Below are 13,962 nucleotides of genomic sequence, written 5' to 3' on the forward strand. Positions count from 1 at the left end.
TCACACCTGTAATTCCAGCACTTTGAGAGGCCAAAGCAAAAGGATTGCCTTAGCCCAGGGATTTGAGACCAGCCTGGGCAACTTGGCAAGATCTCATCTCTACAGTAAATAAAAAAAATTAGCTGGGCTTGGTGACGTGCACCTGTAGTTGGGAGGCTGAGGCAGAAGGATCGCCTAATGCCAGAAAGTCATTGTGGTGGCTGTGAGCATGCCACTGCACTACAGCCTGGGCAAAAGAGTGAGACTCCGACTTTAAATAATAATAATAGTAATAGAAACAGAGGATGGGTAAGGAAAGGAGAGCTTTTTACAGCGTGATCTAATTCAAATCAAAGTCTATGCCTTAAAAACCAGTGACTACATCCCATTAAAATTAGTGCAATATGTCAACGGGAAGAATGCTGTGTCATTCTTTATGAACAATGATTACCTCAACAGAAGACTAGACAGTTATGCATGGAAGTGAAACCAAAAATCCCAATTTAGGAGCACCGTTCTGAAGGCAGTGGCCACAGTGAATAATTTTGAAACTGCCATTAGAATTACAAAAACGATCCCGATGTTTGATTTGTATCGAACAGCAAGAACAAAATCATCTGAAAAGGCACAAAGACGCCGAACTAAAAATAAAGAGCGAAAATCCAAAAGTCGACCGCAATTTCCTCTGAAACCTATCCGCCCCCTGCCCCAGTCCCTTGCTCTGGCGCTGGCGGGTCCTCGTCCCTGTTTCCTCCAGCTGACTGCGGCCCTCCACTGCAACCCCTGTAATAGGACCGCGAACTCTTTTTTCCAAGTGTTCAGGTTCCCGGCCCCGCCCAGTCCAGCGTTTCGGCTCCTCGCTCCGCCCCTATCCCTGCCCCGCCCCTGACTTAGCCCCGCCCCATGGCCAGCCCCTCACACCACCTGTTGGCTTCTCTCACCGCGGCCAGTGTGTGACGAGCCGGGGAGAGAGAAGGGGTCTATTGCTCACGCCCAGGGCGCCGCGCCCGGAGCCGGAGGAATGCCGCCCGGCGTGTCGGAAACTGTGAAGCGCGGCCTTCGGCGGGCTCCTCGCCGGAAGCGGAAGCTCGGGGGGCGGGCCAAGAAAGCCCGGGAGTCCAAGGCGGTTAATTCTTCTCACCGTAGCGCTTCGCTTCCCGCGGGCAGGGCTTCTCTGAGGCTGCGAGAGATGGTCAGGTCCGGATCTCGACCGGGCCAGGTGAGGGCTGCGAACCCGACGAGTCCACTGTGGGGGCGGAGAAGGACTGAGGGGGTTTTCGAGCTGAGGGAACTTGTAAAACTCTGCTGGGAAGAGAAAGATACAATACGGCGCCATTAAAAATGCTGGAACAGGTGTGTGGGGGGACAGTCTTCCCGTCCTAACACAACCGCGCTGTCCGTAGATATACATTCTGTTTAAATTGCCGTTACTCCCTGTATCCCTGGCTTTGGTGCCAGGCCCTGGTTCGAGTCCTCGCCTTCGCCGCTGGTCGGGTGACTTGACCTCTCGGCTTCAGTACCTCGTTTTTGTAGTCACGGATCACCGCAGATTCAGATTCCAATTCTGCCACTACTTTGTGGTATCGGTAGGAACAACCTTTTTATTTCTCTGAGCCTCCTATCCCTTAGGCAATAAAATGGGCATAAATAAATATAAAATTATTCTCAAAGAATTGAGAAGATTAAATGAGAGAACCTGGTAAAACATTTCACATGCAGCAAAATTTTAGTTCCCTTAAAAACCGTTTGCTCCCATCTTAAGTGATAATAATAGCAGCTAATATTTAGATAGCACTTACTATGTGGCAGATTCGACGCTAAGGGTTTTTATATATTGCATATACTAACTCATTTAATATTCACAATATTCTCTTGAGATATATACTAGTATTTCTGTTTTATAAATGAGGAAATTGAGTGCTGGAGAGTTCAAATAACTTCCCAACAGTTACACAGCGATGGAAACAGACTTAAGACTCACATGGCTGGTGCCAGAGTCCATTCTTACTTAGTAGATATATGACTTATGAGCTACCGTTCTGAACTGTAGGGTTTACACCTCACAGAACTAATGACAGTTCACAGGGTTGTGGATTACTGTGGAAATGAAAGGCCATAGCAAGCTCAAAATCATTCTACAAAGGAAATATAATTTTGCACTTGTTGGTGGGAGAAAAAACTACTAAGAAATGCTTATAATCTTCTCAAATAACAAAATTAGAAGTTTGATGATGATACCCAGTGTAAATAAGTGTGAAATAAGACAGATTCTCTCCTGTATTGTGGTATGGGACACACTGATACACACTGCAAAACTGAGAGAAGTTTTGTAGTTTGTATCAAGGGCCATTAAACTGCCAGTGATGTTTGTTTTACCAAGTAATTACGCTTTTGATACTAAATATGAAAAGGCTGTTTTTAGTATAGAAAGATTTAGTCCAGGTGTGTAATGCCGGCTACTTGAAAGGCTGAGGCGGAAGGATCGCTGGAGCCCAGCAGTTTAAGGCTGCGGTGGCTGGGGGCGGCCACTGCACTCCAGTCTGGGTGACAGAGTGAGACTCCAACTCAAAAAAAAAAAAAGGAGTAAGCCAAGAACATATCAGTTCTACTCAAGGAACTATATAACCCTTACATTTTTTTGAATGTTAATATGGAAAAAGATTTAGAAGTAAACCCCACAAGATTCAAAATTGCAAGTATCTAGTTATTATGACTAAGTAAAAAATGCATATGGAAAAAGATGGGAAGCCCTAATAGCAAAGAGCACATCCAGTACTTAGATCTTGGTTTCTAAGTACCCTTGTCTACTAAAGGAACAATAGCTTCTTGGAGAAACAACCAGCTTGGAAGCTGAGTCAGGGAATTTTATGATAAATCTGGATACATAAAACTAAAAATCGTCTGCTCAGCAATGGAAATGATTAATAAAGTGATAAGGCAACCCACAGGATGGGAGAAAATATTTGCAAGCCATATATGTGATAAAGAGTTAATACCAAAATACATTATCAGGAACTTCTACAAATCAAAAACTGAAAAGCAACCTAGTTAAAAAATGAGCAAAGGATTTGAATTGACATTTCTCTAATGAAAACATGCAAGTGGCCAATAGGTATATATGGAAAGATGTTCAACGTCAGAGAAATGCAATTTAAAACCACAATGAGCTATCACCTAACACCTGTTAGGATGATTTATTTAAAAAACAAAAGCTAGTATTGGCAGTGATTTGGAGAAATTGGAACCCTTATACACTGTTAGTTGGAATGTAAATGGTGCAGTTACTATGGAAAGCAATATAGAGTTTCCTCAAAAAGCTAAAGATAGAACTATCGTTTGACCCAGCAATCCTGCTTCTGGCTGTTTATCCAAAAGAATTGAAGTCAGGAAATCAAGATATTTGCACTCATTCATTGCAGCAGCAATCATGATAGCCAAGATGGGGAAACAAACAACCTAAGTGTCTATAGGTGAATGAATAAAGAAAATATGATATGTACATAAGTAGAATGCCATTCAGCCTTAAAGAAGGAAATATGCCATAGACAACAACAGGGATGAACCCTAAGGATATGATGCTAAGTGAAATAATCTAGTCACAGAAGGACAAATACTGCATGATTTCACTTACATGAGGTATCTAAATAGTCAAACTCAGAGAGTAGAATGGTGGTTGCCAGGGGCTGGGGGAAGGGAGAAACGGAGTTTCTATTCAAAGGATATAAAGTTTCAGTTATGTAAGATGAATTCAAGTTTTAGAAATCTGTTGTGTAGCTTCATGCCTATAGTTAATACTGTGTTTTGTTAAAAAGGTAGATCTCATTAAATATTCTTATGACAATTAAGGAAAAAAGATGAGCCTGGACCACCTTGTTACAGAAAGTAAGGAACAGCTCAAAAAATTATAGGGATATGCTAAAATGATTCAGGAACCAACTCAAAGCAGCACCCACTGATTAAATCTGGGACAATTTGAGCATCAAAATAAAGTGTTAATAATGGATCATAACATATTCAATAAAATAGGAATCAATGAGTTCATACTAACAAACGAGGAAGAAGAAAAATGCTTCCTAGAGTAGGATACAAACTAATACATGTAGAAGAGATGCTGTAGTTTGAAAAACATTCGACGATTGATTCAGGTAAAATCAGTGGATGGTAAACTACTGGGAGAAAGTTTGATCATTAGGATATCTGCATAGTTTCAAAGCATTTCTCCACAAAATGCTTAATAATTACAAGGATAAAAGTAGTAACCTTGCAGTGAAAAACCTGGCAGACACAGTCTTAAATAATCAACGTTTATATCACCAATAGTGGGACAAACTGGCATGTGTTAGTTCATTGTATTGAGAAGAACACAGCATGGCTTTTGAGGATTCCTGCCAAAAGTGTGTATAACCTGAGTGTGAGCATGAGAAAATATCAGATAATTTTTTTTTTTTTTTTTTGAGTTGGCATCTCACTCCGTTGCCTAGACTGGAGTGCAGTGGCACACTCATGGCCACCCTAGCATCTCCCTGCTGGACTCCAGCCATCCTTTCCCCTCAGCCTTCCAAGTAGCCAGAACTACAGGTGTGTGCTACTACACCTGGCTAATTTTTGATTTATTGTAGAGACGAGATCTTGCCAAGTTGCCCAGGCTAGTCTCAGGCAATCCCCTCACCTCGGCCTCCCAAATTGCTGGAATTACAGGCTGAGCCACGGAGTCTGACCCAGACAAATTTTAATTTGAGGAACATTCTATAAAATAACTGGCCAGTACTCTTTAAATATGTCAGGTTTATAAGAGTCAGTGAATGATAGCCTGAGGATCTGTTACAGATTAAAGGAGTAAAAAAAGCTATGACAATCTAATTCAACATGTCCTGGATTGGACATGGACCAGAGTTGGTTTTTTTTTTTTTTCCTGCTAAGGACAGTATTGGGATAATTGGCAGCATGTGAATAAAGTCTGTACATTAGATCAAAATACTGTATCAGTGTTAATTTCCTGGTTTTGATCATTATACTGTAGTTATACTAGAGAATGGTCTTGTTCTCAGGAAAGTTTTAGGAGTAAAGGAGTATTATGTCTGCAACTTTGAAATGTTTCAGGCTGAATATACATTGAAGGAGAACATAGCAAATGTAAAATGTCAAGGGTCATGGAATCTGGGTGAAGCATATATAGGACTTCTTTGTGCTATTAGTTCAAAACAAAAAGTGCAGAAAATTGGAAGGAAATATTCCAATATGATAGTTACTGTTTCAGGGTGCTTTTTATCATGGGTAATTTTCTAGCTTTATGTGTATATTTTTTTGAGAAATGCCACATATAATCTTACAATTATGCCAGACATTTACCTCAGACACTGTCCTTTTTTTTTTTTGAAAGACAGTAATTGTGGTAGTTGTTTTGAGGCTTGATCTGTGGTGTAACAGCACCATGGCTTAGGTTTTTATTGTTATTCTAGCCAGGACACCAAATAGATATACCACAGGGAAAGAAGCCAAAAATGTGATGCAGAGACCAGTGGAGCTACATTATCGAAGGTCTCATTTCCTACAGTGTTAGTTCTCACTGCTGGCTTCATTATCCTTTATCATATTCCAGGTTATCTCAAGGAGAGGTATAACTCTTATCAAGCCAGTTTTTAAAAATGTATTCTGAGTAGCATTTTTAGAAGGTTGGAATACATATTTAAGCAAATAATAGAATATTATATAACTTGAGAAAGTGTGGTAGTTAACTGCTCAGAGCTCTCTTGGGATGAAATAGGTAATCATAAATGAAATTGCCAATAGTGACTACATGTGGAGGATGGGATTGAGGGTGAGTTTGGGAATTTAACTCATGTTTTTAAAAATATGTATTTTAAATAAAGATTATGTTTATCCGATATAATGTTATTAATATATAAAAGGTATTCTGTATAAAGTCTTCCTTCTTGCTCTGTCCTCCGGATACTCAGCTTCCCTTCTCAGAGGCAATCACAATTAACTGTTTCTTGCATAACTCCCAAGATATTGGATACATGTAAAAGCAAACATATTTTTTTCTACACCAAAGGTAACCCACTAATTTTACTTTTAAAACAAAATTTAAAAACAACATTGCTATATGAGTTTAAAAAGAAAGATTGAGAGAATGAGTTGTAGATAAGAAGGAATGGTAGAGTTTTCATGTGCTGGTCTTGTCAGGCATTCTAAAGAATATAGATAAAGGGAGCCAGAGTTAAGAACTGTTATATACCTTTTTCTTTCTTTTTTTTTTTTTAGAAAGCTGGATTTATTGAGAGGACAGAAAAGCTCCCACAGTGGGAGGGGACTTGAGGGGGTTGCCTATTCTATATCTTGAATTAACTTGTGTGTTGAATTAACTTGTTGAGACGGTTAAACATATTAAGGGATTGATAAAGTCTGAGCTTACTACAGTAGGTACTTCTTCTGGTTTAAAATAAGATCTCAATTTCTTTTTCAGCTTAAGTAGACTTAAGGAGCAAATATATGTGTTGCTTGTCATTTTATATAGAATAAGTTTATTGTACAAGAGTTAAAATTGTGGGTTTTTAGGGTATATCTCAATTATTAAAAAAATAGCGTGATATATACATACAATGGAATGTTATTATTTCTTTAAAAGGAACAAAAATTTTGGCATGCTACAACATAGATGAAGCTGGAATATAATTATGCTAAATGAGATAAACCAGTCACAGAAGCACAAATATTTCACTTACATAAGGTTCCTAGATTAGTCAAATTCATAGAGAGTAGAATGGAGATTGCCAGGGTTGGGGGGATAAGGGATGGGAAGTTATTGTTTGATGGGTACAGAGTCAGTTTGGGAAGATTAAAAAAAGAAAATGACATTTCAGATTTTATAGATTATATGTATAGTATAGTAGAAAGATATTTGTATGTCTGCTATAACATAATGGAATATAATAGAAGATATTTGTATGTCTACTATAACATAATACATTATGTCATAGGTATTATCTTCAGGAAAGCATGCTGTACCTGCTAAATTAACAAGTGGAAAGAAAGGGTAAGTACTTAAAGAAGTTTACAACTTCAGGAAATTTCACAAGAAATTTTTCAGGTTTTTGGGCTGGTCTACATTTTGCCTACTCCAGAAAACTAATGTGCCCCTACCTTCACTAGTAACTTTTCATACCTACCTGTGTTAATCATTTTGGTGTTTAACAGTCTTTACAATTTTCATAATGTCCTTGTAAACCCATCTTATACATGATTGGGCAATTTTTCTCATCTAACATTTGCTGTAAAGAAAATGACTACTTATATTTTTGGGGAAAAAGTTTGTATTATTTGTAAGAATATTAATGACCTTGTTTTCTAGGACCCATTTAAGAAAAATAGCACGTTGTAATGCAGATTCTGGCTGTTGCATCTATTCTGATTCGGAAAGTCAGGTAAGATTAAATTGAATACAGTACACACTACTTATTAGCCTTCAAGTAAAAGCTGGAATAAAATGGAAAGTTGAAATATTAATTGCTCTAAGGAAATATGAAGTCTGTTGCTTTAAAGCATGTTTTCTACCAGTAATCAATTACTTGTAAACAAAGAAATTTTAAACTACATATTTTTTTCCCCAAACACTAACATGCTATATACAAGTATATTTTAAAAGACTTTATCTTTGCAGGCTGAAACTGTGCAGGGGCTTGATGGTTGTGCTTCTTTGCTACGGGACATTTTGAGAAATGAAGATTCAGGTTTTATTCTTTTAAATGCTTCTTTGCTGATTACCTTTTCTCAATTGAATTGTTCTTTTAATGTTAACATATTTGTGTTTAAATTGTTAATAGGCTCAGAAACAGCATACTCAGAAAATAGATCTAATTCTAGACTTTTAGAAGGGAGAAGGTTTCCTAAAAAGAAAGGACATGAAAAACATACTATTTCTTCAGCAGTCCGGAAAGAAATGTGTAAGCGTTTTTTCTTATTTTTTTTAAAAGATAATCTTGAATTGTGGGAACTTTGATAAATTATCAGGATTATGTAGTTAACTTACATTTTAATAATTGGTATTGGTTACTTAGCTTTGTATATGCTTTATGCTTCTCTTTTTCTATTCAGTTTCTAATTGCTAAGAAGTCATTTTGCTTACTATCACTTTCCCAAAAAGAAGTAGAAAAAGAGACTATGTCTGGATTTTGTAGCAATGATTCAAACTCAGAATTGCATTTAGGAGACATACAGAGTTATCTTTGTTCCCCTGCCACTTATTTTCATAGATAATCACAAATTAGTTGCATTTCAGATGTATAGTTAGAATAGTTGCTTTAACATTATTTTGTATGTATTAATATATCCTAAGTTGGTCAGGAGCAGAACTTGTTGAGCTCCATGGTTAGGATACATGGTAAATAAGAAGGTAAAATTCGAAGTTGGATAGATGAGGAAAGAGAGCCTGCCGCTGCTGACAGTGAATGTAGCCAAGGGTACTTTACATCCTTACAGTTAACTTTGCTGACTTAATTAAGTGTAATAATTCAGCAATCAGTTTAGAACAAGCAAGTTTGGATTATGTTGTTCCTTGGAGGCCTATGGAACAAGATAGCCCAAAACTGAGATGAAAAGTCCACAATGGGAATTCATATGGACAAGAATTAGATCAGCTAGTTCTACAGTTCAGGTGAGGCAGAAAGGTCAGCACTGTCATGCATATTTGGATTCAGCTTGAGCAAGGGATGAAGGCTAGAAAGTCATCTAAGATAGTAGCCCTGGGTGTTAGATTAGGATACAGACAAGGGTTGAGAAAATAAGTGTAGAACTTTCATTGCACTAGAGGTTGATGTTCCAAATAGTCCTGAATTAGACAACTAAAGCAAGGGAAGTGGTTTACTTCAGTACTCTCTAACCCATCCTGGAGGCCAGTCACGTTTAGCCTCATATTATCTTGACCTGCACTGTTCAAGATGGTACCCACTGGCCACATGTGGCTATTGAGCACTTGAAATATGTCTAATACAATCAAGGAATTGTATTTTTAGTGTTATTTAATTTGAATTTAGATTTGAAAACTGATACTTGATCCAGTTATTATAAAAGTATATTTGGAATAACTCTAGTATGTGATTCTACTTTTTCAACTGTATATTTTATTAAATCTAAATACAATCCAAGTATTTCTGATGAAAATGTAGTATTCAGTTTGAGATGTGCTTTGTGTAAAATACATGCTGATTTTAGAAGATATAAATACAAAAAGTAAACTTTCAGTTCTTTATATTACACATTGAAATGTTAGTATTTTGAGTATATTGATTTAAATAAAACATGATGAAAAGTAATTTTATCTACTTTTACTTTTTAATGTGACTACTGGAAATACTAAGTTACATATATGGTTTGCATTATATTTCTATTGGGCAACATTGGTCTAAGTCAGGTCAGCATACTACAGTCAGTTTTATAAATAATGTATAGTAATTTTATTTTGTAAATAAAGTTTTACTAGAATTCTGCCATGCTATTTTATTAGTGTATTCTATTTTTGCTGCTTTTGTGCAGCAATGACAGAGTTGAGTAGTTGTCACAAATCATTTGGCTCTTGAAACCCAAAATATTTACTTTCTGGCCTTTTAAGATAAAGTGTGCTAAACCCTGGTCTTAATTCTTAAAGCAGAAGGCTATTTATTGAGACCTAATGGAGAAAAAAAGAAGTGGTAGCACCTATTCCTCCAGTACCCCACTTTTTGTCTCAAGGCAGGTTATTTTTATACAGGGCACCCTTCCTCAAGAAACTGTCATTTGGGATGTATATGGTTGACAGTGGGTGTCATGATAGCAACTTGTTGGATCCTGACCTAATTGCTTATTTTGGTCAGAGTTCCAACAGGAAATGGATAACAACACTCAAATTTAGGTCTGTTGAGGAAGGTTTATTTACAGAGGGACTTATTGCAAAGATATGCGTAGGGGTACAGGAAAACCATAAGGATTGTGCTAGCCTAGTGCTAGCAGCTGCAGCAGCTGTTATCATCTCTAGACTTTAAGGGATTAGGAGAGGAAGAGGTTACTGGACTTAAAAAGGGATATTGTGTATAGAATAGGCTGTCTTAAGAAGTGCAGTGAACTTCAGTGAAAGGACAAAGGCAGCCCAAGGTGACTTCATAGAGAGGGAGCAGGAATAAATACATACTCTGAATTCATGCTTCTTCCTTTGCTTGATATGCCAAGACTCCCTTTGGATTGAACCCAACTGGAGCTTTGTTGATGTATATCAGGTCTTGGATTTGAGTTTTACAAGCTAATATGTTAGGCTTACTTTGTCATGGTGCTGGCAGAAGATACAAGGCTACTGGGTGAGAAACAAAGGACTTTATTACTCATAACACAGCAAGCGGCGTATGCATCAGCATATTTGCACTGGTTCTCCTCCCCTGATTCCCATTGGGGTGATGTGATACACCCAGATGGGTGCTGTGGGTGCTGTAGGTTTAAGTTGCAGCTGAGAAACACTGAGTTTGGGGAATCCGTCACTCTGATAGTGAGCAGTAAGCAAGGCTGTGCTTGTCCCAGAGGGAAACATTGCCTCAACTCTGAGTTCCTTGCTATAAACACAGTCCTGAGAAATGGCCTAGTAAAGAGCTTAGATCACAGCCTTGGTTTCTTGGTATACACAGCAAAACATGTAAAAGCAGGAGAGACCCATGGATAGTCTTAGCAAGTGTAATCCATATGGATCGGCATCTAAGGGAGAGCAGGATGGAGACCAGTGGAGGATGGATTTGGAGTGGGAGATGGAAGATTTTGGCATTCTGGATCTGTAGCATTAAATTATTATTTTGATTAGAGCCAGAGAGGCAGTTCTGGCCTGTTATCAGGGCACTATATTCTTCTTATTGTTCCTCCATATTTTCATTATCAGCAGAAAGGACCTACTTCTGTAGGACAAACTTCTTTAGGGTTGCAATATTCGAAATTAGTTCTCATTGACTTATTTATTTGTAAGGTTAAGTAATTAGATGAGAAGCCTCCTTCCCTTTGATTCAAGTACTGTTTTTAAAAAATTTACCAAATTGTAACACTATTTAGAAATATCGTGGGGCGGGGGGAAGTGGCTGCTATTAACCAGTATAAGGTTTTGCTCTGTTATCACAGTGTGCAACCATTCACAAAAGCCATGCTCATCACTTTCTGTCTCTTTCCAGGAGAGGTAATCTTATAAGTAGAACTCTAAGGAATTGATAACAGCGTATTAACTAGAATTTATGTATCATTTTGCTTTCAACACACATTATTTTGTTATTTTGTGTTAGCTGTCTTCTGGGGCATGACCTCTTTATATACTTTCTCTCTGAGACTTAGCTGATCATTGAATGTCTGTGGAGTCAAGTAAGCCTACCTCGATATATTCTGGGAGTAAGGAGGCAGAGAGGCAGTTGCAGAAGTGTATTGAGCTTACTTGGGAGTGCTTCTGACAGTAGAAAAAAGTTTTTTTAAGAAACAACTTTGTGCATTTGATAACTGTTGAATGACTTCATGATTCTGCTTTTAGTAAAACATATATTACTGCCTTTATCTTGGGGAAATAAGCCACCACTGACAGAATCCTTTGAGCATTGATTTCCCCCCCATTAAGGCTAGATATTCTTATGTATATCAACTTATAGGCATCCAGTGGCTTTTATTTGCACTAGATGTTTGTTCTATATTTGAGTGGCAGGAATAACTTACCTGTCAGAAAATTCTTGTGCAACCAAACAACAGCCAATTCTTGTACAACAGCTAGAATTAAAGGATTTTTAAAAGTTTCATGGACTGAATAACTGAATACATTCCTTTCATGAATTCTAGTTATCAACTGACACCAATTAAACATATTGTCATCCTGATCTGTTATGTAAAATTTTCATGTGTTGTGCTTTGGTGTAATTAACAAGCAAGAGTGTACTTCTTATTTGTTATTTGTTTAGTAACAGGCTTATTTGGATTTGTTTTATTTTAAAATTGGATTTTAGTAATATAACTGCAGTCTTTCCTTTATATCAACTTAAGATTTCTAGCTTGTCTTGGATTATTTGCTGTAAGACTTTATACCTTAAGTATTCAACATTATCAGTAGAATTTCATATGAATTGAGTTTATAATGGAACAAAATAAGGCATTTTAATTCTAAGACTTTGATTTTATAAAAGTTTACTTGGAGTTTATTTATTTAATTAATTAATTTATTTATTTTTGAGTAGGAGTCTTATTCTGTCACCCAGGCTGGAGTGCAATGGCATGCTCACAGCCACTGCAGCCTCGACCTGCTGGCTCAGGTGATCCTCCTCAACCTCCCAAGTAGCTAGAACTACAGGCACGTGCCACCACACCCAGCTAATTTTTGGATTTATTGTGGAGAGGAGGTCTTGTCAAGTTGCCCAGGCTGGTCTCGAACCTGTGGGCTCAGGCAGTCCTCTCACGTAGTCCTCCCAAAGTGCTGGGATTATAGGTGTGAGCCACTGCACCTGGCCAGAATTTATTAACTTAGGTTTGATGATGACATCTGCTGGCAGAAGCATAATATTGTAGCTCAGCTTTATCAGGGATCGTAAAAGCTATACTTTGAAAAGAAGATGAATAAGAACCAACACCTGGGCCTGTAAGTGTGAAATCTGAGAGTTCCTCAAACCAGACAATTCTTATCTTAAGGGGCAAAGGAAATCTGAGAGCAGAAGAGACCCAGGAATCCTGAGGGAAGGATGAGTGATGTGCTAGATGGCCACAGGCTATGCCCTCGCCTCTATCCTTCTGGATTTCAAAATTGAAATATTTTAGAGGGTAGACGGTACTTTTCCATTTGATTTATTATAAAATTGAAATATTTGCTTTATATAAGTTTGTTAACCAACTTTGTTTTGGCTCATCTGTTTAGATAGTGAAGGTGATAACTGTTTATTACTTTTGGTTTTAATCACCTCAGAGGGGACATGTTCAGAGCTATGTTATTGACATCAGACAGCATGACTTGTGAATATATTTGTTGAGTTTATAGCTCTTTGGTGATACATTTACTGAGTTTTTACTGTATGTTAGACATTGATTTAAGAACTTTCAAGTGTTATCTTATATTTATTTCTCATAGTGATCTTATAAAGTAGATATTATAGCATTTTTCTAGTGAGGAGAAGGTAAAGAGAAGTTAAGTAATTTACCTAAGTTTTCTCAGCTATTATGTGTTAAAACTTGTATTTAGGTCTGCAAAGTACATTCATAGGAACAGTTCATACCAAAAGGAAGCATACCACAAGTCAAAATGGAAGCATCTGATATCTTCATTTATTTTCATAGTCAAATATTAAGCCTTTTTCCTAAACTTTTTTTTTCTATTTTCACTGGTTATAATATTTAATTTGCCTTTAGATTTTTCAATTTTTGCTTTTACTTGTAAGTTTTATGCTTTTAGCAATGTTTTTATTTTCAGTGAACTATATATCATATATTTACATTATTTGAGGAATTCCATACTTTTTTTTTTTGCGTAGGAGTTTCACCCCATTGCCCTGGATGGAGTGCAGTGGCACACTCAAGGCCATTCTAGCGTCGACCTGCTGGACTCCGGTGATCCTTCTGCCTCAGCCTTCAGAGTAGCCAGAACTACAGGCACATGCTACCATGCCTGACTAATTTTTGATTTATTGTAGAGATGAGGTCTCGCCAAGTTGCCCAGGCTGGTCTCGAACCCACGGACTCAGGCAATCTACTCGCCTCGGCCTCCCAAAGTGCTGGGATTACAGGCTGAGCCACTGAGCCCCGCCAGGATTCCATACTTTTAAAACATTTAGTATTTTTCAGTTTGTAAACATCAAGGAGTAATTTTCTTTTCTTTTCTTTTTTTTTAGAATGTGTGCATTTTCTTTTTTTTTTTAGTCAATATTTTTATTATGGTTTTGTGGGATACAGTTAAGGGTTAGGTGTACAATTATGTTTCATTCAGGCACCCTGTTGATAAGAGGTGTTTCCCCGTCCCCAGAC

The 13,962-nt window shown here is 37.5% G+C and overlaps 1 protein-coding gene across 1 annotated transcript in view; it reads left to right on the plus strand.

The window, feature by feature from the left end:
* Positions 1-940: 940 nt before the first annotated feature.
* Positions 941-13,962, plus strand: part of LOC103258567 (coiled-coil domain-containing protein 14-like) — a gene marked incomplete at its 3' end in the record, with an annotated part of 39,181 nt that continues 26,159 nt past the window's right edge. The window contains exons 1-4 of the mRNA XM_008056234.1: positions 941-1,198; positions 6,960-7,015; positions 7,331-7,403; positions 7,640-7,709. Coding sequence (XP_008054425.1) covers positions 1,001-1,198; positions 6,960-7,015; positions 7,331-7,403; positions 7,640-7,709 — 397 coding nt within the window. The remainder of the gene's footprint in view (positions 1,199-6,959; positions 7,016-7,330; positions 7,404-7,639; positions 7,710-13,962) is intronic.

This window comes from Carlito syrichta, unplaced genomic scaffold (genome assembly GCF_000164805.1).
Source record: "Carlito syrichta isolate Samal-C Ts95f unplaced genomic scaffold, Tarsius_syrichta-2.0.1 Scaffold302293, whole genome shotgun sequence".
Taxonomy (NCBI): domain Eukaryota; kingdom Metazoa; phylum Chordata; class Mammalia; order Primates; family Tarsiidae; genus Carlito; species Carlito syrichta.